At 33.2% G+C, this 26,504-nt stretch overlaps 1 protein-coding gene across 32 annotated transcripts in view; it reads left to right on the top strand.

Moving 5' to 3' along the window:
* Positions 1–26,504, top strand: part of NRXN1 (neurexin 1) — a 1,346,328-nt gene that overhangs the window by 465,152 nt on the left and 854,672 nt on the right. For all 32 annotated transcript variants that reach the window (XM_074286813.1, XM_074286834.1, XM_074286827.1 and 29 more), the window contains one exon: positions 24,360–24,661. In XM_074286813.1, the coding sequence (XP_074142914.1) occupies positions 24,360–24,661 (302 nt within the window). The remainder of the gene's footprint in view (positions 1–24,359; positions 24,662–26,504) is intronic.

Raw genomic sequence — 26,504 nt, 5'->3', positions numbered from 1 at the left:
ACATGAACAGAAACAATAGTACTTTCCTAATTAACACATGGAACTTTGTCACATATTTGCAGTTTTTTCCACTCTTGTTATATGCATGGGGCAAAGTAAACACTTGAGGCTTTTATAGAATAAGAATCACTTTCTATGAAATTGCCTCCAACTGAGGAAGAAGAGAAAGGAGTTATTAAATAACTAGAGAGTAATGATAATATAATATAAGAATAATAAAAATATATTATGATATAAATATATATGTGTATATATTTTTTAAAAAACTTAGTTGTCTACTTCACTTTAAGGTTGAAAATGAAGTAGAAATGTAGTCATTGTTATTGTTTTTCAGATAACCTTAATAAGTAAGGGACAAAATATGAAGATCAGTGGTTTTACTGTAGTTTATTCATTTCTAAAAATACACTGACTTTGGAATTCTAGGGATCTTTGTGGTCACACACATTGATACAGATCTCAATATTTTTATATCTTGTTTAGCAATTGTGGCCCCTGAAAAAAAAATCACCACTTTCTTTTCCTATTGACCAAATCCTATTAATTATCCTATTTGAATTTTACTAAACTGATCATTGTAAGACAAAGATAGATGGATAGAAAGAAAGAAAGAAAGAAAGAAAGAAAGAAAGAAAGAAAGAAAGAAAGAAAGAAAGAAAGATGAGGTAGGATCTCTCTCTCTCTCTCATCTTAGAAAGTTGCTTGGACCTAATAAATGTTAAACATCTTGTTCTAGAACTCAGATATTAAGTTCTTGAGGCAGGCTTTAAACCCAGGTCTTGAATTCCAATTTTATGAATCCAGTTTCTTCATTATGCTGATTCTTCACAAGAGGCACCATGGTATATTAGAAAGAATGCTAGATTTAGAATAACAGTGTATGGATTTAAATCTCAGTTGTGTTACTTATTGTCTTCAAGAAAGATCATGGGCAAAGCAATTGCATTATCTACATCTTATTTTCTTTATATGTATATATATATATATATATATATATATATATATATATATATATATACATAATGATGGGTTTGGACTTAATCCTAAGATCATTTCTAACTCTATGATCTATGATTCTATAGCCATGGCACATTGTATTGATGTAAATGGATAGTGTAGTTAGAAAATACCACCTATATACATATGTGTGTTTGTATATACATATATAAACACATATATACCTATTGTATAATTTTATTATCTATATATATATTATATATCTCCAGATCACAGATAGTACTATATCTATAAAAGCAAAAGTTTGGTGGCTCCATTGTTATCAGTGAATTTGGTTGAGTGACATTGTTTGAAAAGACAATAGACAAGAAAGGTGGTCATTCAGAGACCTTATTTCTGACACACTAATGAATTTGTTTTCTATAGCCAGCTTTTAATTTCAGTAAATGATAATGATAGCAATAATAATGATAGTAATAATAAGATTAGCTCATAGTTCAATAGAATTTAGAAGATATCTTCCTCAAATAAAACTCTGTGAAATAGGTAATGCAAGTAATATCACAATTTTAAGTATACATACATTGTGTCACCAATTTCTCCTGTCTTTCTCTGTATCAAAGAATATAAGAATGATAATTAGTTGCTACTTTATATGAGTAGTATGCACTTTGAGTCTTAGAGAATTTCAGAAGAAAGTAACAAAAATGAGTTCAGAATAATCAGGGAAGGATTCATAGAAAAGATGAGATAAGAATAAATAAGGTTTGTTTCAGCAAAGAGAAGAGGAATGTCAGTGAAAACATAGAGATAGAATGATGATGAAACAATCTGTATGACAAACACTGATTACATGTTGGGCCATAGTGGGATGGTATAGAAGTGGATAAGCCAGTTTTCATCTTCTCAATAGAAAAATGGACTAAAATGGTTCAGACTCATTTTGTTTTACTTAGCCCTTATATCAAATGTAGAACAATATTTTATATGCTTGAGGGACTTGATCCTGTTAAGTGTGATCTCTAATACAGCTTGCTCATAAAATGTGGATTGAGTTTCTGAGTCAATGAAGATTTTGCGTAGAGAAGATGTCTTTTACCATGAACCAACCTATCACTGGCCGAATCATTCCTGCTGATAAACAAATTGGCACATATCAGTGTGTCTCCTCTTTCTTCCTGTTACTGAAACTACATCTGGCAGAGGACAAAATGTTGTAGTAAATGGGAAAAGCTCCAAAGTTTTAACTTGAGGAAACATGGCATCTGATTTGTATGTTTCTCTTTTACCTGTTAATTAAGCCCCTCTTTTTTTCTTGTTTTCTTCTGGTACTTCTCCAGTTGTTTCATCATATTAATTATAAGTTATTTATATATATATATGTATATATATATTATATTACTTACATATAATAATATTTGTGATATATGTTATTAATATATATGTAATATAAACAGCAATAGTCCACTTCTTGCTATTTTTCATAAACAATTATCCATCTGTCATCACCATATTTTAACTGTCTACCTCCAAATAATATATAATACATATTATAAGTTAATAAATGTTTTTGATTGATTGATGAAGGTTAGGAGTTATTCTATTGAATTTCATTGGTCTTATTTTTTCTTAATTGTATAAAATAGTTTAAAAAAATAAAATATTGACAAAAATGTGATTAATTTTGGTCTCTCTAAATGATACTGCTAGATTTGAGAATGTATTACATATTTATGTCACATGCATATATGTTATTTATATTTAAAGAAAATTGTTCTTTAGTTCCTTCCAATTTCTTGTGACCTCTATATTTAAGGCTAGTGGAATAGAGATATCGTTTTTTTCACTGAAATGTTCTGAGACTTTTCAATGTACTCAAAAAATACCTACCACCATAAAGTAGAATCTGACCACATAATTTCTGGTTCCAATATTGAGAGAATATCAGTTATAAGTATTTATTTTACTGATATGTTTTACCAGAAAACTCTACAACTGGTTAATATAATTTTATTCATCAATGTACTCTATAAATGTACAGATATATAGACAAGCAGAGACACACACATGTAAATCCCTTGGGTCTAATATTGAACCAAATTAGGTCAATACATTCAGATATTAGAGCTTTATTTGATGCTAACTAAGCACCTGGGAATTTTACCAAAAACATCAGCATTTAGTGGATAACTAGATTTGACACACTTTAGCAAAGCAATTAAAGGAAGCTTGAGTAATGAATATAGATTTTTTTATATGTGATTTTCTCTATTAGCTTTTTGTCAGGTATTAATTGGAAAAGCACAGAATAAGATATCTAGGTTTTGGGTGCTGGTAGAGACAGAAAGCAACAGTGTAGAGCTCTGTTCTTGTTTTATTTTGTTTTCCTTTCTCCAAGTACCTTTTCTCCAACTACTGCATAAATATATCTCTATTTCTTCTCTTTTCTTTAGGACTTCTTCCTTCCATATTTTGGATTGTATGTGTCCCTTGTATATCCTCTACAAATAGCAACAGTCCACTTCTTGCTTTTTATAATATATAATTTTCCCATGTTTTTTAACTGCTCGACCTCCAATAACTTCTCTCTTTCTTCTCTAGAATCCCTTGATTACTTCAACACTCAAGCCAAACCCTACCTTCCATATGAGGCCTTATTTGATTTCCTCCCACTCAACTGTTAGTTCCTTCCCTACTAAAATCAACTTAAATCCATGCTATATAAGCTTTTATCCATGTATATTGCCTTCCCTAGTTAACCTAGTAGCTCCTTGAGGTCAGTTACTATTTTTGTTTTTGCCATTATATCCTCAGTGCCAGTAGGTATTTAGCAAATGCTTGTTGGTTGTTTGATTGACTCTCCTGGTGAGGCTGAGTAATACTGTTGCTATATTTCCTCCTGCATGCTCTAGGGCAAGGATCATTGCCAAAGCCTTTGGTGGAGTAGAAAGAAAATGAGACTTCAAATCCCATGGGTTAGACTATATGACCTCTGAGGTTGCTTCCAACTTTGTCTGAGATTCTATGCATTAATATGGCCCAGTAATTAATTTTCACTTTTGCTGAACAGAATTTATTTAATTAGTTCTTAAGCTATTTTCATATCATGAATTTTAAAGATGATTTGTATACATTTTATGACAGTTACCCATGCTATTATGAATGTAGGTACTATCATGTTTCTTAAGTCCCTCCTCCACCCAATCATTAACCCTTGTTATTGGGTTTTATAAAAAATAATGGAGATTTATGTTTTTTTCTTTTTCTTAAAAGATATACTTTATTTCCCACTTATCCTTGACTTTTTTTTTAAGTACAGACACACATGCTAGGTTTTATAATGCCCATGGGAATGTTTTCTACCACATTGCACACATAGATCATTCAAAGTGCTTGTGTGCTGAGATGATGACCTCCAGACCATTTTTTCAAATGGCATTGCCTTTGTATGATTAAGGTGAATAATATTGTAAAGACAAACTATTCTTGCTCCCAGGAGATAGTAATTTTATTTAAATCTTCAGCCAAACTTGATTAGCAATTCCAGGTTCAGTAAAATATAAAAGGATAATAGTCATGAAGGACAATTTGTGGTTAGTCTAAAATGACTGATTTGATTGATTTTTTTTTGAACTCTTGTTCTTGTTCAAATGTAAATTGTGCTGTCAAACTTTTGGAGAGAAATTGCACAATGGTCTTTTCTCCCTTTTATCTATTTCTTACTTCCATTTAAAATTCTGTCTCACAGAATTTTTTAGTAACTCAGTGTCTAGTATCTCAAAGATTCTTTGGAGAAAAACATTTCTGTTAAGTGTCTACATTTACCACTGTGTTATTTTCCACATCCTGTGATTTGTGAGACTGTGATTTTTAAAAGAGGGGTGGGAAACAATTTAACTAGTCTGTAGACATGACTTATTTTCTTTCTCTCTTTCCTTCTTTCTTTCTCTCTCCTTGTCTCTTCCTTCCTTCCTTCCTTCCTTCCTTCCTTCCTTCCTTCCTTCCTTCCTTCCTTCCTTCCTTCCTTCCTTCCTTCCTTCCTTCCTTCCTTCCTTCCTTCCTTCCTTCCTTCCTTCCTTCCTTCCTTCCTTCCTTCCTTTCCTCTTTCTTTTTTTTTGGTGGAGGGGACTTGTTTTGTGATAGTAGCATCAGTCCATGAGCATTTATTAAGGCTTTCCTATATATCTCACACTGTAATTATAGCATATAATACAAAGAAAGTAAAAAGTGGGTGTGGAGAGTGCAGAGAATTCCCTGAGGCACTAAGTGGTTAGAGCTAGTATAAATAATAATGGTAATAATGATAGAGAGGAGGAAGGGAATAACTAAGATTCAACTTGTTTTAAGGTTTACAGAGTAATTTGTCTGTTAAATCATTTTATTCTAACAATAATCTGGGAGGTAGGTAGTATTAGCAACCCTGTTTTAAAGAGAATGAAATTAAGGCAGACAGAGAGTAAATGACTTGCCTATGGTTTCATAGCTAAAAAGTTTCTGAATCCATATTGAAATTAAAAAATTCTTGAATCCAGAATCTATGTCTAGTGTATCCTCTGTGCTACCCAGCTGCTATATCCTAGGTCTTCATTACTTCATGTCCATTCTGCAACTCATGACAGTGTAATAGTTCTGCAGAGTTCAACACAACACCATATCATTATATTTCTAAGTAATGTATGTTTAAAAAAAAAAAAAAAATTTCCTGAGTTAATATAAAGGATATACCAAAAGTTTTAGTGTAACTGTGTTATTAAATGTTTAACTTTGTTTCATATGGGACTTTGTAACTTTTTTGTGACTTGTTTAACAATACTCAAAAATATTAAGTATCTACTAGGTGCACACCAATAGATTTATATACTAAGAGCAAAAAATACCTACCTGAGACAATATGATTACCTGAGACAATATGATTACGAACAAGCCACTTAACCTCTCAGTTTCATAATCTATAAAGTGGGAATAATAATTGCTTCTACTTCACAGAGTTTTTGTAAGAATCAGATGAGATAATATAGATAAATCTCCTTGCAAACCATAAAGTACAGTAAAAATGTTTCCTATCATTATTTTAAATGTGAACAACATTGTTTACAGATATACTTGCAACAAATAAGAAAATAACATACTCGTCTTATGTGGATCAAGTGAAATAATGCATGTAAACTGCTTCATAAACTGAAAATACCATGTAAATGCTTAATATTTTAATGAATAAGACATAATTCAAACTCAAATTATGTCAAAACTTAATTATCAGTTTTATTATGTTAGTTTCTTCTAAACAGGTAATTACACCTGTATAGAACATTAATTGCATTAGCTCTAATTAGAAAGAAGTAATTATCTGTATAAAAAGTATAACTTTCCTCTGACCCATTAAATTTCAGTCATACATTTGGAAGTATTTATTTTCTAGGGATTTTTAAATCTTTATTTTGTTTAAAAGTGTTTACCAACCACTGAGATCCAATGCACTTTGAGATTAATATGCTTTTTGCTATGTATCACTATAAGACAAAAAAAAAAGAATGATCTGGTTTTTTTTCCTAATAAAAAGAGATATTTTATTTTAAAGGCACTGGTGTTTTTGTGAATTTCATTGGATAAGTGTCATTTGCACTTAAAATAACTTCAAAAAAGGGAAATATGGGTATTTGCAAAGTTCTTTCAGCAACTACTTATACCTTATACCATTTTCCCACATATATTCAGTATACATATATAAAATCTAGTAGATTGTTTATTACATTCTTTATTCCCATTCTACTTAACTCTTTGGAATATGCCATGATGGAATTCCTCAAAAAGATAATCTATACTGTAGGGAGGATGTACTCATTATAGGGACTGATGGTGGCTAATATCCTTATTGGCAAGCAACAGAAAGTAGATTCTTTTCTCTTGGAGACTTGTAATTCTTCATACTATTTTATTTTATTTTATTTTTTGTGCCAGTTTGATAAAGAGCAAGAATGAAGATGTTCATTAAAGAGTCCATGCTTACTGGCCACTCTCCCTTATGACATTTATTTTTTCCTTATGAAAAATATTTTCTGCAGGTACTCTCAAAATTCTTAGCTTTTCATATTTCTCTATTTATTTTTTTCTTTATTTGGGTTGGATGCATTTTTTGAATTTTCCATTTTGTAAAAGGAAAATTTCTTGAAGCACAGAAGAGAATGCTTATTGTTTCTCCTAAAATTCATAAGTTCTAGTATATTCTAGTGTGTGTTTTCAGAGACATCATCTTTTGACAAAGCAAAGTAAAATAGTACTTACATATATTTATATAAAAGAATACAGAACATCCCTCTCTTTTACTGCCCTTCTCCCATATTCAAATGTTGCTTTTTGCCAACTATTTTTCACTATGCCCTACATCTTATATAACTTAGAAAAGAGTTCACAATTGCAGCTTATACTCTATAAAAGCTATGATTTCCAGAGGATGGGAAAGGTAGAAGGTTAGGAAAGGAGATACAAATGTAGAAGCTAACCAGCAGCCAAGAAGCTCCCCTGACTGGTCCACACCTGCAGCAACATCTGAAATGATTTGAAAACTGTAGCTGAACATTCTGTTGTGTAACCAGCATCCATGGAGCCAAGATCCATGACCTTGAGTGCAGCAGATCTTTTCTGCTGAATATTATATTATTCCAAGAGAAGTCAAATTATTCTTCCTGATAGCCAGAAAAACCTCAAAGCTTTCAAAATCCAGCGCTGTCAGTGGTGCCCTGAATCTGACACGGTGACCAACGACACAGCAATGGAGCAAAATTGCTCAGCAGCTTAAAAGAGGCCCCTATAAACAGTATTTTGGTTGCCTGAACTGCATTGCCAAGGACAAGAAGCAGTCAAAATAGAGGCAAGGAAGGCTGAAGGGCTCCTTATGGTCCTCAAAGAAATCATAGCTGACAGAAAGTTTAAAAGAATCACTTCATTTGATAAAGAAACAGGGGAGCCTGACAATATTAAATCATTTGAAAATTGATTCATTTCCCCAGGCCTTTGTATTTTCTCCTACGTTCCACTAGCCAGCTCTTTAATCAGGGAAACAATTAACAGAACAGAAAAAAGAAAGTCCCTCTTTATTTTTAAAATAAAATATATGAAAATAAAACATTAAGAAGTTGAAGAGGGAAACAAGGACTTTAGTGAAAGCTTCTATCAACATTTTGGCTTGCTTAAATTTAAATAATTATTGCTGATTAAGGGCCAGTCACTAGGCTAATAATAACAAAGACTTTGAGTGTTTATAAGGAGAAGAAAGGTTGATTTGTCCTATAGAAATTTCAGTTTCCAGCAAATAGATGTATCAAATCATCACAGAGAAGAATCTACAAGGAAGAAAGATACTGGTTGCCTGATTTTTAATATACACTATACTCTGAGATCTTTTTATCCTAGAGTAAGAGCCTTTACTCTTTTTTTCCCCCTAGATATTCCCTTTTTGTGTGTGTTATCTCCTTCTCAAAGCCTCCTCTAACTCCCTTAATTGTTCTTGATCTTTCCTTCCACAGATTTTACCTGTTGAGGTTTATTTATTATATATCCCCAGTATTATATGTATATATATGTGTGTGTGTGTGTGTGTGTGTGTGTGTGTGTATGTATGTATGTATGTATTTGTAGTTCATTCAGAGAAGATTTTTTTTTTTTTTTTTTTTTTTTTGCTGAGGCAATTGGAGTTAACTGACTTATCCAGGTCACACAACTAGGAAGTGTTAAGTGTCTAAGATAAAATTTGAACTGGGTCCTCCTGACTTCAGGGCTGGTGCTCTATCTACTGCGCCACCTAGCTGCTCCTAGAAGAAATTTTTTTATGTAGTTTTTTTGGGGTGTATCCATAACATATTCGCTTGCATAGTGTTCTCTTAATAAAATATTTTTGTAGGATGGATTAAATGACTTCTTTATGGAAATGTCAAGTTTCCATATCCTCTCCACTTGTCCTAAGATGTGATCTAGTAGGTGGGAAAGAATTATATTCATAGGTTTTTGATGGATTTGGTGGCTATGCCTTTTTAAAAAAATGTTTATTATATGTTACCAGTTGGTAGTTGAGATAGTTGAGACTGATAAGACCATTTTAAAATTCAAAGAATTGAAAAACATGCATGTCAGCTGATTTGAGGCTTTGGATTGGGGCAAATTGGTATGTTCAAATTGACATGATCAAATTGGCAGTGATGCCTCTTAGAAAAATTATCAAGCTTTTAAAAGTTTAAAAGAGCTATAACTCTAAATATGCTGCTTTTCCTTGCCAAGAAATGATTCAGTCATTGAAATAGCTTAGGTAGGAATTGACTAACTTTCCTTTTCCCTCTTCCCGCACTAAAATATCACTCATGATTTGGAACTTTCAGTGATCTAGAAGATAAAGAAGCATCAGGATTTTAGGAGCCTAAACTCAGTGTCCAGGAAAATATATGAAAGTTTCTGGAAAAGAAGGACAAATCAGACAATTAATTAATTATTTATTAGGTACCTACCATGTATCATGTACTGGGAATTCAAATATAATGTCTGAAACAATTTTCATTTGTATAATAGGATATGGAAACACACATATCAGTGTCAAAAATTACAAACTAGTTAATGCAGGTATTTTGAGTTTGGAGGGCATTAATTTCTAAGTAGAATCAGAAAATTTCATTTTAACCTGTCTCTTCCTCTATCTTTGTTTCTAAAATACCTGTATGGCAATCAAATTAAGCTTTTCCCACATCTTCCAAGGGATCTAGAGAGCTGTAGTGTGAGAAACAGGAGGAAATTCATCAAGATAAGCAGCCAGGAGAAATTAGCTGGATGAATCTCAATATATTATCTTTCTAAGTATATTTCAAAAATAGGCAATTTGACATAGTATCTGATCACAATGACTAACTAAAACCCTCTAGAAAACAGAAAACAAAGAACTATGAACTTTGCTTCTAACATAATGTAGAATAAGGAGGACGCTGTAGTCTTAAGGAGAATATGCTTTGCTTGTGCTTTTCCTGTAATACACAATATCTATGTATATATGAAAAGTATGTATTCACCCAGGAGAAAAAAAATCAAGAGGGCTGAAAGAATGCATTTTCACTTTGCAGATTTTCCAGGGAAATGAATTGATTGTCCCTTACAAGGAAGGAAGGTGTGGTTAACACAGAAAACAAAGAAGGAAAACCTTTTTTTCTCTCTCTCCCTTTTCCCACTTATTTTCAAGATATTTTGAAAAAGAATTCAGTCTAGAAATCCTAAATTTCACTTCTGGTTGTTCTCCTCCTATCTAATCAGTCACACAAGACACACTGCCCATCAGTTTGCCATTGAGGCAGCCCCATGAGGAAACAGAAATAGGACAAGTCAAAATTTACATACTGATCAATAATAAGATCAGGCTCTTTGCTAGTTGAAGCACATCTAACCTGGGGAAGATAGTGAGGATATCCTGGGGGAGGGGGAGAAAGGAAAAGAAAAGGAAAGGAGGAAGTGAGAGAGGGAGTGAGGGTAGACAAAGGGAGAGAGGGAAGGATGGGGGAGAAAAAGAAAGAGAGAGAAGGGGAGGGAGAAGGGGAGGGAGAGAGAAAGGGGGAAGAGGAGAGGGGGAAGGGAGAGAGAGAGGAAGACGAAGAGGGAGAGGGAAGGGAGAGAGGGAGAGGTAAGGGGAAAAGGAGAAGGAGAGGAAGAAGGGAAAGAAAGAGGAAAGGGAAAGAGGGAGAAGGGGAAAAGGAAGAAAAGAGAAAGAGGAAGATAAGAAAGAAGTATGTAAGAAAGAGAGAAAGAAAGGAAAAAAGGAAGAATGGAAAAAAGAAGGAAGGAGAGAGGGAGGGAGGAAAATAAAGAAAAAGAAAGGAAAGAAAGAAAAAAGAAGAAAGGAAAAGGAAGTAAGAAAGAAAAAAAGAAAGGAGGAAAGAAAGCTAAAAAGATAGATGTGAGGGACTCTAAAAAACTATGGAGAGGGGCAGCTAGGTGGAGCAGTGGCTAGAGCACCAGCCCTGAAATCAGGAAGATTTGAGTTCAAATGTGATCTCAAACACTTAACACTTCCTAGCTGTGTGACCCTAGGCAAGTCACTTAATCCCAAATGCCTCAGCAAACAAACAAACAAACAAACAAAAACAAACAAAAAGCTGTGGAGAGAAATACTATAGGTGGCTTGAATGCCTATCAATAGAAGTCTGGCTTCTGCTTGAAAACATACAGTGAAGGGACACCTCCCACCCTTTCATATAGTCCATTTCTCTTTTGGCCAGCTTAATTATCCATGATTGTGTCCTTTATGTATCTGACTCTGTATAGAAGAGAATTTTTTGTGTCTATGGTGCATTCATGTTTTAAGTAGTGTTCAAACTCAAGTAAAGGCTCATGCTCAGCAAGCCCCTCCCCTCAAAAATGTAGTATTTTTTTTTTTTCTTTATTGAAATCCCTTATTTTATCTGTGCAGGGAACTCCAAGATTATAAATTCACTTCATTACTACATATAGTCATCTAATCTTTAATTTTATTTTTAGAGTTGCCAAGGCCATGAGAGATTAAATGGTTTATTCTGGTTACAGAACTAGCATTTGACCAAGGAATGACTATTCTAAGTTGATCTGAGAAGACAAATTCTCTAGCTACATTATTAATATAATTAAATGATAATAGAGATTAGCAATGATTTTTACATTAAATGCATGAACATCAATTATCTAAATAGTCTTATTTTTTACAAAATTTCTTACTAGTTAAAAATTAACCATCAGCAAAAATAAATACATTTTATAAATCCTAGATTATGTTTTTGAATCTTGGTTTCTGCATCTGTAAAATGTGTCAGAATAAATAGACCCTGAAGTTTTATTCAGCTATCTATGAGAGAACATCCTATTTTACCCCAACAGATTTGAGATCTCATTAATATGGATTACTTACCCTAATAATGCAAGTATAAATAAATTATGCCTTCTCACATTGTGTAATTTTTGTCCTTGTTCTACTAGGCATTCCCCCATAGAAGATGACCCCTAATTACAGAGGCCTTTTTTGGGGCCTCTTAATAATTTGGGGGTTCTATATAGGCCAGCGAAGTTTTCTATCTCCTAGAAGTTGTCTACCTCCTATTTTGGTCACATGTGACCCTGATAACATACTTCACTTCTTACCTCAGATCCATACTGGTAATAACCTATTTGACTTGCTTATATGTAGCATATATATCTCTATATAAATAATATTAGTATCAATTAAAAATGCCCTTTGAGAAGCACACTATCATTAACTTGGAAGGCTGGAGTTAAAGTGAAGAATTGTAATAATAGATGCTTCCAATGGTTAATATGTATGGGGGGGGGAAGCTAACACAATTTTCAAGTCTTGCCCCTGTGTATATGTAGTTAGGGATTTTACCACACTATGAGGACATAGCTGGGAAGATAATTAGCAGCATCCTATAATTGTCTAAGGACCAGAGAAAGAGAGGAAATGTGAGCATCTGTGTATGTGTGTGTGTGTGTGTGTGTGTGTGTGTGTGTGTGTGTGTACACAGATGTGTTTTTTTTCCAACAAGTGTCAATAGGTATTACTTTCTCATGTAAAGTTTAATTCAAGATAGTGTGTGTTTATATTATGGGCTAGCAGTTAAACTTCTTACCTCCTTCAAAAGGAATATCTTTTACGAATCAGAAACCATGAAACCACCAAGCACAGAATAACAGCTTCTCAAATAACATTGGAGAAATTATATGATGTAATGCAAAGGGCCCTGCAGAAAGAATTAGAACACAAGAAGAATCTGTGATCTGATGTCCTCATTTTCTCTCCATTCATCTGCTGTTTCATTACCTTGGACAAGTCACTTCACCCTATAAGTCAAAGAAAGACCATGAATGAAATGATCTTTTAGGGTCTCTTCAAATAGTCAAAGTTTTAAGATTCCCCGCCTTTCTTGAGCAGGGGGCCACCTACTGCATCATTATAGATATAAAATGGGTTGAATCATTGCGCCATCTAGTGTCAAATGAATGAAGAAAAATAGGCATGTTGGGGTCTTATCAAATTCATTGTTTAATATATGAACTCAATTAACTATTCATTTATGATGTATCTGTTGTGCTTAGACACTGGATATACAAGAGGAAAAACAAAAGAGATCCTAACTTAAGAAACAAAACTTTCTACTGGAGTTTTCATTCAGGCATTATCTGTAAGGGAAAAAACAAAAATAAATAAAAGGAATGGGCAATTGAGTATATTCATTTAAAATATATTCCTTCCAAGAGGTCAAAAGAATACTCTAATTTCTAGAAGTGATATAATTTTTGTATTATTAGTGTTTTGTATGCTACAACACTAGAGGCTCATTCACCTGTTCTTCCTGAAAATTTAGGTATATGAATGTATATATGTTATAATATTCAAGGTTGAGGTATTTTATACTTTGTACTTGCCAGAAGGAAACTTGTCCTTTAGCTGCAGGGAAAGGCTATTTTTGAAAATGTTTCATTGTGTAATAAAAGCGCAGTGATCCACAAATCAACAGTATGTATTATCTATTAGCATGGGTTCCTATGAACCCATTTATATTGTAAATAAACAAATATTTATTAATTTATATTTTAGTTAAACAGATAAGGGAAGTGTAATCTTGTAGAGAAGCTGGGATGGGAGATGGAGGATATTCAATTGAAACTAAATTAAAATTTGGTCCCTAAGTGATCTAGCACTATAGAATTTTAGTGCATAAAGGAACCCTAGATTTTCTATCTAGTCCCACCCACTTATTTCTCTAGATAAGAAAATTGAAATGCCTTGGCCAATATCAGACAAGAAATAAATGACATATCTAGGACTAGAATTTGTATTTCCTAAATGCCAATCTGGCATTCTTTGTTCAGCCTAGCTTGAAGAAATGAATCATGCTAACTGCTAATCAGTATTGTGATAGAGTCACAAGTTTAAATTAATATAAGGCAGCCCCAATCACTGTTAAAAAAAAAAGTTAGACAAATTGGGGTGGTTTTGCCTCCCATTTTGAAAGAAATATTTTCACAGCAAAATGTATATATTAAATTGTAACACAATATTCTTTGTTAATACAGATAGATGTAGAAAAACCATTTCATAACTTCAATAGAAATGTTTTTGCAATAAATATTAATATATTAAGCTTGTATATTATGCATTCTGGATGGGAGAGGAGTGAAAATAATTTTTTAAGAGTAAGGAGAAAGGAGAAAATTTTGGTTTTACAAATGAAGTACTAAAATCATAAAAAGGGAACAATTCAAGATATTCATATGTAAAAGTATTAGCTTAGTTTTGAATGGATTAATCATATATTACTAAGTATGAATTTAACCATAGAATAGTATAGAAGCTAATTATGATCAGAAAGACATATTATCAGTTTGGCCACAGAATAATGAATTTTTTATCCACAATCACTTTTGAAAACTTGAAAAATCACATCTGGTAAGGAATATATATGTGAAAAAATAGATCCTTAAAGTATAAATTAAAAACATTTGTTAGCTCCTCATAAATCAATTACTAGGCATTTATTAAAACAACTACTATGTGTCAGTCATTGTACTAAAGTGTTGGAGATACAAAAGAAAAAGAAAAAAAAAAGCTCTTAAACTTAAGGTGCTCCTATTCCAATTTAGGAGACAATATATGCATAAATAGACCTAAACAATATAGGTCAGAAGTAGATATATGGAAGATTAGCTTAGAGTTAAGGATAAACTGAACAGATCAAAGATGATTTCTTTCTTAAGGCAACATTTGATCTGAAACTTGAAGGAATCCAGGCATTCTTAAGAGCAAGAAGTAAGAAGGGAGAGCATAACATGTATGGAGGACAGCCAGGGTAAGGCAGAGTCATGGAAAATGTCTTTTGTGTGAGTGGGTCTGTATGACTAGATTGTAGATGGTGAAAAATGGTTTTGTGAGGATCAAATACTGAAAGTACTGGAACAGGGCAGCTTATAAAGAGTTTTACATGAGAACCAGAAAAATTGTTATTTGATTCCTACTGCCTATTAGATGAATTCCCAACTTTTCAGTTAGTAATTTTGGATTCTTTGTCAACTGGTTTCATCTTACCTGTTAAACTTATTAAATAACTTTTCCCTAGTATGTCACTTCTACAACAAGCCTATTATCCTATGACTTTATCTTTCTTCCCCTGCATCCCTCTCTCCTCTTTCTCCACATACCCCCACATTCTCACTATCTAGCTACACTGTTCCTACCACAATGTACTTTTCTTTCTTCTTTCTATACTTTTTCCATAGGGATAAGCACAGAGCTTAGATTTGTGATTTCATTGATATATAGAATCTCAGGGAGAGGACACACTTCTACCAGAAGAGATCTCTTCAGTAAAAAAAAAAAAAAAAAAAAAAAAAAAAAAAAAAAAAAAAAAAGTTGAGAAGATAACTGAATTGCCAGGATGCAATAAAGATGTATGACACTACCTGTGTGATTCTGGCCACATCACTTAATTCATTTCAGTTTCCTCATCTGGAAAATGAGTGGAGAAGGAAATAGCAACCATTCCAGTCTTTTGGTCAAGAAAATTCCCAATACAGTTATGAAGAGTAGAACACAAAACAAAATAGATGAAATGAGAATTCAGTATTTTTTGAGTCAGCTATTATTTTCTATCTACTATGCCAGGTTATTCAAAATAGGTGTTTAATAAAATATTAAATATCATATATGCTAAATCACTAGTTCTTTAATGTCTTACCTCCAGATTTTTTTTATCTGTGGAAACTTTTTTTTAGAGGTGCAATATATCAATGACTATTTTAATTTATTTTACCAGAAAAAATATTCATTCTATGATCACTTATTAAGTGTTAACTGTATACCTTGCCTTAAAACTGTTTCTATATCATTCATATATGTACATTTTATTTAATTTAGATATATGTCTCTATTTCCTCATTCATATTTGTACATTTTATTTAATTTAGATATATGTCTCTATTTCCTCATTCATATTTATACATTTTATTTAATTTAGATATATGTCTCTATTTCTCTACCCACCAAGCTCATACAGAATAGCATGGTTGCCCAAAATGTTAAATTAGCTGAATTTGAAATTTGGATTCTAAAATATTGAAAAAAATTAAAAATAAATTTTAAATCACAAAATTTTAGAGATACAAGGGACCATTAAACTTAACTCTTTCAACAGTCTCATTTTCTGAAGATTTCTGAAATCCCAAAAGAAGAGCAGGTGTATTCCAAATCATATGGCTAGTTAGTTAGAAATATATCTAGATATATTGTTAGAGAGTTTTTGTATGAACTAAATGAAGCAGTTAAATTTTTATCATCTTAACATACATGTCATTTAAGATGAGAGAGTGATGTTTACTTCAAAACTTATTAGTGAGCATTATGGCTAGCTTTTTCCTGATTAGGCGTCTCTAGTATTTATTAGGGTAGTGTTGTATAAGTTTCCTTCTAAAATGAACTAAGTTTGAGGTGGAGAAAAGAAGATAACTAATCATTTCAGGAAGATTCTACCTAGTACTAAATATGATAACACTTTTAGGGAAAGAGAAAACATAACATCATAGAAACCATTAATTTTCCAATGTTTATATCAATGATGTGGAGGAATAGCTGTGTCATCTTTTAAGAAGGAGTGGCACCTTCATTAGTATAAGACATTACTTTTTAATGATTGGAGATATCTAATACAAATGATCATTGACCATTATGTAGAACACTGTATAACTTATATGACTTCAATCTTATAATTATCATAGACCCCATTTAATTTATGAGAAAACTTAGGCTCAGATGAAGTGGTGTGAAGGTACATGCCTTCCTTACCTTATTGTAGCAATTATTCTAAGTGCCAGAACCACAGGAGAGGGAGGAAAAGGAAGAAAAGGAGAAGGAAGAAAAGGAAGAGGAAGAGAGAGAATAATAGGAAGAAGGAAGAGGAGAGGAAAAAAAAAAAGAACAAGAAACAGAACAACAACAGCAACAACAGGAAGAAGAACAAGAAGAGGAAGAGGAGGAGAAAGGATATGAAGAAAGGAAGGAAGAAATTTTGCTAAAACTTTTATATCTTTTATAATTATTTGGCATAAGATATAAATTGCTGGGAAGGAAAAGTTAGAGGTTTATCAGGAAATGATAACTAGTCCATGGTAACAAATGGTATTAATAAAATATATTCTAAAAAGAAATAATTGATAAATGAATCAATGAGAAACCATCTGAGTAGGGGGATGAGTTCTGAAGTGAAATTGTAAAAGCCCGAAAAGTCATTAGTTGGTAAGAAAATGGAAGTAGTGTGGTGAGTAGATAGCTCTTTGTACTTATTGGGAAGTGACAGGGAGGAGTGATATAGGATATTCATGTTAAAACATTTGTTAATAACAAATAATCAATGAAAAATGGGGACTAATTTTTTGCCACCAAAAATGGTATTGTGTTACTTGTTTGGTATTTTTTTTTCTTTTTTACTCTATCAAGAATAATCCTATTAATGCAAAGATTTTTCTTTTAAATTCTTGATGTAGAGAAAGAGAGATTGGTGGATGAAAAAATTAAGTTTCTTTAAAAGCTTTTATAAATATCAATAAACCAAAGTTCTGTGTACAGGATTTTATTCTGATTTTCTTTGTTTTAAAGCAATTCCTATTAACCTGAATCTTTCTCCTTCTTCCCACCCTTTTTGACTCTGAATCATTCAATTTTCATCAAGCTGATCATTTTTGAAAATGTATTCTTGTGTTAAGAATAATTTTCACTGTGTCTACTCTTAGCAACAGAGGCTATTACAGTTTGAAGAAATATTAGAGATCTTCTAGGTCTAACCTCCTTGTTATAAATGGAAAAACTGAGATTCAAAGTGAGGCAAATAACTTGCCTGAGACAATAGAAACAGCTGGAAAGTTCTCATAAGAACCCACCTCTTCTGATTTTTCCTGGTTTACTGCATGACCTCTCCAATTGACTTTAGTCAGAACACATCACTTTTAGTAATTGTCACTATAGGGACAGCTCGGTGGTCATCAAGACTAAATATAGAGTATGTGTTGCCTTAAAAAAATTGGTTCATGTTTGAATTCATTTACCACATGGATATTTTCAAAATGAGGATTGGTTGTAAACATAGGATTTCCATAAATCTCCTCTGCACAAATTTGTGTTGTTAGCACTTATTCCTCTATTAAATATTCAGTCATTGGGATTCACAGAATTTACCCATTCTATTTCATAGGACAGTGAATCTTTGTTAAGCTCCTCGTTTTCCTGAGCATGCTATTATGCTGAATGTAGCCTTGTATTTTCCTCAGGTTGAAACGTTTAGAATCCAGTTCATTTCACCATTGTGGATTTGTTTGCATGCTGTATCTGGGACTACAATCTCAGACAGTCTCAGAAGTGCCAAAAACTGTGAATTTGGCAAATCATAGTGTATTTAGCCATAAATCTCCCTTCCTATCCCCATACCAATGAGGGCTTTACTGGCTGGCAGCCCAGGCCAGCACAGCAGGTACCTGTCTGTTTTCCAACACCTGTGGTGATTTAAACAAATGCAAATTGATGCAAAATAGAGCTATGAAGTTAGGCCACTGGAGGTTTTGAACTTGTCATTCCTGGTATTTTGGAAATCATGGTCAGTTACAAAATTCAGCTAAAGAACTCCTTTGCTCATTCGTTTTGGGCCACTGTTTTAGAAGGTTTGCATTGCCAAACATGAGCATGATAAAAATGTCTGAGAAATAACAGGATTAAAACCCCTCATAGTAAAGTTTCTTACTGAAGTTATCCTCTATGCAATGCTGGCATGAATATTCAAAGCTGATATTGAATATAGGACTCTTGGTTTATATCTCTATCTATCTCTATCTATCTATCTATCTATCTATCTATCTATCTATCTATCTATCTATCTATTTTTTTAAGATCAAGAGAATGACCCAAATTCCTGCCTCTAGGACCCTATGTCTCCCCTCAAATAAGAGCAGCCCTCAGAACTCCAGCACTTATTTTGTACTCAGATCATATTTAAAGTTAAAGCCATCATCCCAACATGAGATCTGGTCTAAAGACTAAGAAAAGTAGGAATTATGTGCCCTTTGTTACATATATTTAGAGGAGAAGTACTATCTGCCTGCCACAGGAGGTAGACATGGCCCTGGCTATTAATTAGGGAAATCCCCAGTTAAGTTGAAGGGCAATCTTTGCCAGTGGCAGAGGAGATAATGCTGGAGAATGTAGAGGAAGAAATATAATCCAAAAGTCAGGCCAAGGCTCAGTATTAGAATGACAAAGTCATTTCTATTATGGGCAGAGATTTAGCAATTAATTAATCAATGAGGTTTTATGATTTTCCCATGTTCTAAGTGTTGTACTGAGAGCTAAGGGAGGAGAATACAATGGAAGAGCTCTTGCCTTTTGGAGTTTATTGTGGAAAACAAACTATGTACATAAAATCATAGACCAAGTTAAAACAGGATAATCACTAACAGCTGGGACAAAGTAGAAGCTGATACTTGAACTGATCTTGAAGGAAGCTAGAAATTGTAAGAGATAGAATTGAGGAAGGAGAATACTGCAGCATGAGGGGAGTAAGAGGAACAATGGCAGGCAGGGAGATAGAACATGTCATGTAAGTGAGATTAAGACTTCTTCATATTAATTTTCCATATGAGCCCCTAGGATCATATATCAAATATATATATTCATTAAAATTAATTGGTGACAATAATAATGGCAATAATGACAGTACTGTGTTATTTAAGATCCCATTGATCATCCTACCTGAGATTGGGAAAAGTTTCTAAAATATTGCTAAACTTTCTTAGGTTTTACTTTCTATATAATAAAAGGGAAAACAATGTAATGATCACATAATAGAACTCTCTACCATCAGGGGAAGAGAATAGATCCCAAAATTAAGGACATACTATTATATATTATAGATATTATAATTTTCTAGATAATAAATTAATCTATAGATTTTTATTGAGTCCCAGGTAAAGACAAAGTAAAATAGAGTAGTTGAAGGAATATAATAGGATCAGATCCCTGGCAAAATTAAGGCATATTAATTATTCTAGATTTCAAAAAAAAGAAGGGGAGAAAAATTACTACATTCCCTTGGATTATGTCAAAGAAACTCCCCTTTTCTGTTGACTTGAATAATCTCTCTCTCTCTTTTTTTTTATAATCTTTCTAATCCCTGTAATTAAGTTCCTAGCCACAAAATCATCATTGCAATATAAACTCCTTATTAAGAGATATAATTCATTTAATTAGGTTAAAAATTACTAAGACTGTATGAAGATGGATCAATATGTGGTTATTTTTCCAATCATTCATAAACTCAAAACACTATAGAATTTTTTTTAACCATACCTACCCCACCCCACTAAAGCACATTTGATTTTTTTTCCTTTTTTATTCATATATTTTAAAGTTTTATTGATGATACAGGGGGGAGGAGAGAATATGCATTTACATAGTACCTACCATGTACCAAATACTGTGTTAAGCATTTTACAAATATTACCTTGTCTGATTCTCAACATCCCTGAGAGAGAGGAAAAACAGTTGAGCAAAACAAGTTGAGAAAACTCTTGAGAAAACAGTTAAGGAAACCACAGCAAACAGAAGTTAAGTGATTGCTAGCAAGTAAATTTGAACTCAGACTTTTCTGACTCTAGGCTCAGCACCCTATCCACTGGGCAATCTGTTGCCACTGATATATTTTGTGTTTATAAACAAACATTTCCAAATTGTCCCCACTCCATAAGAGCTCTCTTGTGACAAAGCAATTTAGCAAAACAAAAAATAAAGTGACCTTATCTAAAAGCACATTCAAAATGCAATATCCATAATATTTCCCCACCTCATTGCATTTTAAAGTGTTTTAAAAATTAACATCAGCTTATTTTTTTTCTTGTTTTTTTCCAAAGAAAAAAAGGAAGGAAATTTCTCATAAAAAAGATTGTTTGCTTTCTTGTGCTATTTTTCTTATTTAAAAAATGACTGTCAGAAGGCAGCTAGGTAGTGCAGTAGATGGAACACCAACCCTGAAGTCAGGAGGATCCATTTTCAAATCTAGTCTCAGATACTTAACACTACCTAGCTGTGTGACCCTGGGCAAGTCACTTAATCCCAACTGTCCAGAAGGAAAGAGGGCAACAACTTTCCACTGTAGTTGTGTGTATATGTGCGAGTATGTTTTTAATATATTCACATATGAGTATTCTCTGCTCAAATTATGTCTTAATGGTTCTCATGGGAGTGATATGACAGGTCAAATTGTATACAATATACAACTATAATTATTTACAATATACAAAAACATAAGCATGTTTTTTGAACATGCTTATGTTTCCTTAATGTCTTTCTTTGTCTCTATATGCCAATGGTACAGAGGAAGGATATAGGGTCTGAAATTAAAGAGTCTACATTGGAATTCCACCTCTGTTGTTCACCTACTGTATGACTTTGGGCGTGACACTTCATCTTTATACTTTAGTTTCCTCATCTGTAAATGACAAAGATAAATGAGATAATCATCAAAGGCTATCATTCTATCATTCTAATTATATGATCAGCATCCTTTTTTACTGCAGCAATCTTAAAATTGCAAGCAATTTTAAAGTGTCAGAAAAAGTAATAAAAATAAGACTTCTGTTGATCATATAAATTAGGCAATAAAACAATCATTAAACCTTAAATCTGCATCTGTGCACAGAAACAGGATTTTAAACAAAGCCAGTTTCATTTAACATTGATTAAGGTTATCAGTAGACAATATCCCTCTGAAATATTTCAAGGCTTTAGAAAGGCTAAAATAGAGAGTAAATCTCTCATATGTGAAAGGAAGTGAATTATATTTTCTGTTTATTGGCCCAAACTTGAAAATATAATCTCTAGAATCAGGTCATATCATGATACCATGATTAATGACATACATGTCATTGTGTATATGTTTATATTAATAAATAGGTAAACATTATGTATTTTCTCCTATATTCGGATAATTCACATAGATATGTCATATATGAGTTGGAATATTCTCTATTCAAAAAAAAGTATGAAAGAAGAGAATATACTCTACTCCTTGACAAACTGAATTCAAGTCTGGCCTCAGACATTTAATAGCTATATAATCCTGGACAAGTCACTTAATCTTCATCTACCTTGTTTAAACTAACTGTAAAACGAGGTTAATGATAATACTAACCTATCAGGGTTGCTGCAAGGATTAAATGAGAAAATATTCACAAAGTGCTTAGTAAACTCTAAAACACTATATAAATTCTAGCTATTATCATTATTAATACACACATATGATATCATATATAAACAAGTTGATGTAACTTGTAAAAGAACAGAGATATGTCATATATGGTATATAATGTAAATATACAAATGAGTAGAATTTAAATTTCAAAGCCTTACACTAAGACTTTTGGGACATCTATATTAGAATATGTTATAAGTAAGATATACTATATAATACATTAGAATAAGAATATGTTAGATGTTTTAGGCTAGGATTATAGCATATATGTATCAGACTAGGAATATAGATTAGATATAGGTATAAGTATAGGTATAAATGGTAAAGGTATAAGGAGAGAGAGACAGAAACTTTGAGATTGTATATCTGATTTATCTCTGATCATGGTATGGATAAGAAACTGTGTTCTAGAGATTATTTTTTTCATGTATGACTCTGATAGCAGGATTGTGCTTGTTTCTCATTCATTTCAGAGAGACTTATCATCACAAACTGGCTTCCATCAATGAGTTCTGTGGCAACTCATTTTCTTAGAAGTCCTATCTATCCACTATGCCCCATCCCAATCTGAGTAACATAATTTATAGCCATGTTTTATAATTTGTGCATATTCATTCTGTTATCAGAACAGGAAAGAAAGCAAAGTCTTATAATGCATCACACCCAGCATTTTCTCCGTATGACATAGTGACTTTAGAGATTAATCTATCACTCAATAGATATTTATTAAGCACCCATGTGTTGTGCATCACGAATTTACAGATTTCTTGATATTATTATATTTAATACAGCAACAATTCCGAAGTATCCCTTTGTAGTATATATCCTTTTATTAAAAAAAAGATATCTTTCTCTTTGTTTAAGCTTCTAAGGTTTATGTATCTACAAGCAGGACCGCATTAGGCAAGATTGCAACCAAATGTTTAAGAACTTATATGCAAGAGGTATTTAGGATCAAGGCCATGGAATCAGATAAAATGTAAAGGAACAAAGAAATTTCAAAAATCAAAGCAAAGAAAGATTTAGATTCCGAGAAATCAAGCAGTTCAATTTAGAAGCACCAAAGTCAGCAAAAAATGGGGAATGTGGGTGTAAGAGGGCCTATTGGTACATAGTTAATAACAGATTTAGGCCCCTCTTAATTTGTGGTGGTTATAGATAGCTTCAGAGGGAATGTCATATTCTGTGTATAATGCCAGGAATATCTCAAGAAATTTGCCCTAGCCCAATTTTGTCTCATTTCCTCTGGCCAAGATTGCTTATTACCAAAGAAACCAAGAGAACTAGTCTACTTGAACATTTCCTTTGACTAAATTCATTGCATCTGAAGGCAGAGACAGATCCTGCAAAATTTTTGTTTTATCTGGTTTGTAGTCTTTGAGTACCACATGTTTGCTTTTGAGTTTGGAGAAGATTGAATTGTGGAGAAAATGTTGAAACTTCATTTACATGATGATTCCCATGATGATATGCTGGAATTCTTACCAGTCTCATAAAAGTTAGTACCACCATCTGCTATTCCAAAGCCAGGGACAGAGTAAAAATATCCAACACATTCCAATAGATATTCTCTAAGCAGCTTTTTTCACCCAGTAAAAAGAAATGTCCATGCTCTAAAAGATATGATTTTTACTTTGAGAATCAAATTTGTCTTCTTTCTCCCTTCCCTATTTCCTCATGCTGCCAATTTGTTATGGGTGTTCAGTGGTGCAAATATTTGATTCTCTACTGGAAAGATCTTTGAATACAAATGACTCACTGGAAATTAAAATGGAACATAAATGCCACAGGCTGGATGCTACAAACACAGAGGAATCTACTGAAGCTAGCAGAGTAGAACCATCCAATATGTCTTGATGGTACCTGATTTGCACCCTAGAGGTATCACATGGCCAACCTCTCTTGTCAGAGCTCTTGTAGTGATACTTTAAATTTAATTGAATTTTCAAGATTGTCAGTTTTTAGTCATTGTTGTTGATGGCTCAATATGTGAGGTTCCTTAAAAATGCATGGCCATCTATTACTATGTATTTGATATGTCTGGTGACGTAAATATTAATTACTCAAAGAATTAATTTGAATACTGCTGATCTATCTATATATTTTTTTCCTGTCTTCTCCCAGGAAAAGAAGAATATATTGCAACCTTCAAGGGATCAGAATACTTCTGCTATGACTTGTCCCAAAATCCCATACAAAGCAGCAGCGACGAAATAACCTTGTCATTTAAAACTCTTCAGAGGAATGGACTGATGCTTCACACAGGGAAATCAGCTGATTATGTCAATCTTGCTTTGAAAAATGGAGCCGTCTCCCTGGTCATTAATTTGGGATCAGGGGCCTTTGAAGCACTGGTGGAACCCGTGAACGGAAAGTTTAATGACAATGCCTGGCATGATGTGAAAGTAACCAGGAATCTGCGTCAGGTAACAGTACAATGGATAAGACTAACTGACTTTGTTTCCTGCTACAGCTGTCCGTGTGGTACCTTTAAACCTAACAACATGATACTACTTGTGGTTTTCACTTACAAATTAGCTTTTTTAAAATTATTATTTCTACCAAGATGGATCTCCCTGTCATACTTGAGCAGGGGCATATCTAGAAAGTTTTGGGGCCCAGAAGCTGTTTCACACAGGGGAAAAATTGCAGTTTCCCAGAGGGCTGCAGGAAGTGCTCAGTAATTTCCCAACTCTGGTTTTTGTGATGATGGGTTTTTTTTTTTTTTTTTTTTTTTTTGGTATTGTTGTTATTGTTGTTGTTGTTTTAACAGTTTCATGGGGATCATCATGAAGCATGCACATTGGGGTCATTGAAACTCAGTTCCTTTTTTAGTACTCAGAGAACTGCTTTTACAAATGGTTAGGTTTGGGGAGTGATGTTTTTCTTCCCTTTCTTTTAGTTTTTTTTTTTTCTTCATCCCCCAAAAGTGGGGGGAAAATTAGACAGATGGCCTGAATTATAAATCTGGGGTTTTACATATGACCGAATAGTATTCCTTTGGGGACTTTTTCTTCTCCCTTCTTAATGGAAGCCCCAAATAAGCTAATGGCCTGTTTATTAGATTTTGTTTTTAAGGTTTCTCCCCATATATATTAGATCTTAGAAAAACTATAAATTTCTTGGTTTAGCTATGGGTCCATATATACTGTATACTTATCTCAAAGTCACAAAAATACAGTATATGCCATATATAATATATGATCAGACTCGCATTAAATTGTATGTTTATATATTATTACACAATCCTTTTTGGTTACCATTTGATATTTTACATATATTAAAATGTATCATTTTGTTAAGTGTTGAAAGTGACTATTTTCTGCCATACATGCCTCTTTTAAACTAATATCCTTTAACATATTTGTTGTTTCTCTAAACAGTTGCAGATTGACTGGATTATCTCTGGTTTTCCTTTACTAAAACAGCCGTCTGTTTCTGAGCTGTTAACTGTCTAACCTTTTCTCTTCACTTCTTTAAGAAAAAAAAAATACAAAACAAAACAAAAAACAAGGACTTAACTATATAAGCTAGGGAAACAGAAACTTCCTTAGGGATACAGTGTTATTCTAGCCAAGGCATAGAAATCCACCAAAGTATTTTTGGGAGCCCCAAATGTCTTTAAGATACATTCTGTCCATGCATGGGTAAGGGCCCCAGCATGCTTTATATTGCCCTGGGAGATTCCACAGTCAGTGATGCAGTCATAGCAAAGGTTCCCTATTGTTCCAATCTCTTTGGTTCTTTTATTTCTCAGTTGCCAACCAAGAGATCCATGATACCACCAGAGAAAAGCAGCAAAGAGAATTGGGGTTTGGGGCACCAGCTTTCTAGATCTGCCTTTGCTCAGGTTACCCACCAAACAGCAAATTGGTAGCCCAAAGGAAAACTGTCCTTGTACAGTTGGGGTGCATGTGTGGCAGGCCAGATACAAAATCCCATTCTACTCATTTTATGTGTCAGGATCTTTGCTTTGTTTCATTGCAGTAAACTGTGATCCTAAAGTCCATCAATATGACCGAAAGAAGTTTTGGAGTTGAGGACGATTCCTTGTATGCAGTAAAATTGAGTACTAGGGCATTGCCAACCAATTCCTACTGATTTTCTGTGGGAGGGAAGGGTGGGGGAGGGATCATTTGGGGACTTAGGGCAAGCAGTGGTCAGCTGATGAGCTTTAGGCCTTTGGATCCCTTTAACCATTTTAAGTATCTGTCAGTTGTATTCAGTGGAAGGAGGATAGAGGGAGCATTGCATTGCCATATGTCTGTT

Source organism: Sminthopsis crassicaudata, chromosome 2 (genome assembly GCF_048593235.1).
Source record: "Sminthopsis crassicaudata isolate SCR6 chromosome 2, ASM4859323v1, whole genome shotgun sequence".
NCBI classification, from domain to species: Eukaryota; Metazoa; Chordata; class Mammalia; order Dasyuromorphia; family Dasyuridae; genus Sminthopsis; species Sminthopsis crassicaudata.
This window is presented reverse-complemented; position numbering and strand designations above follow the sequence as displayed.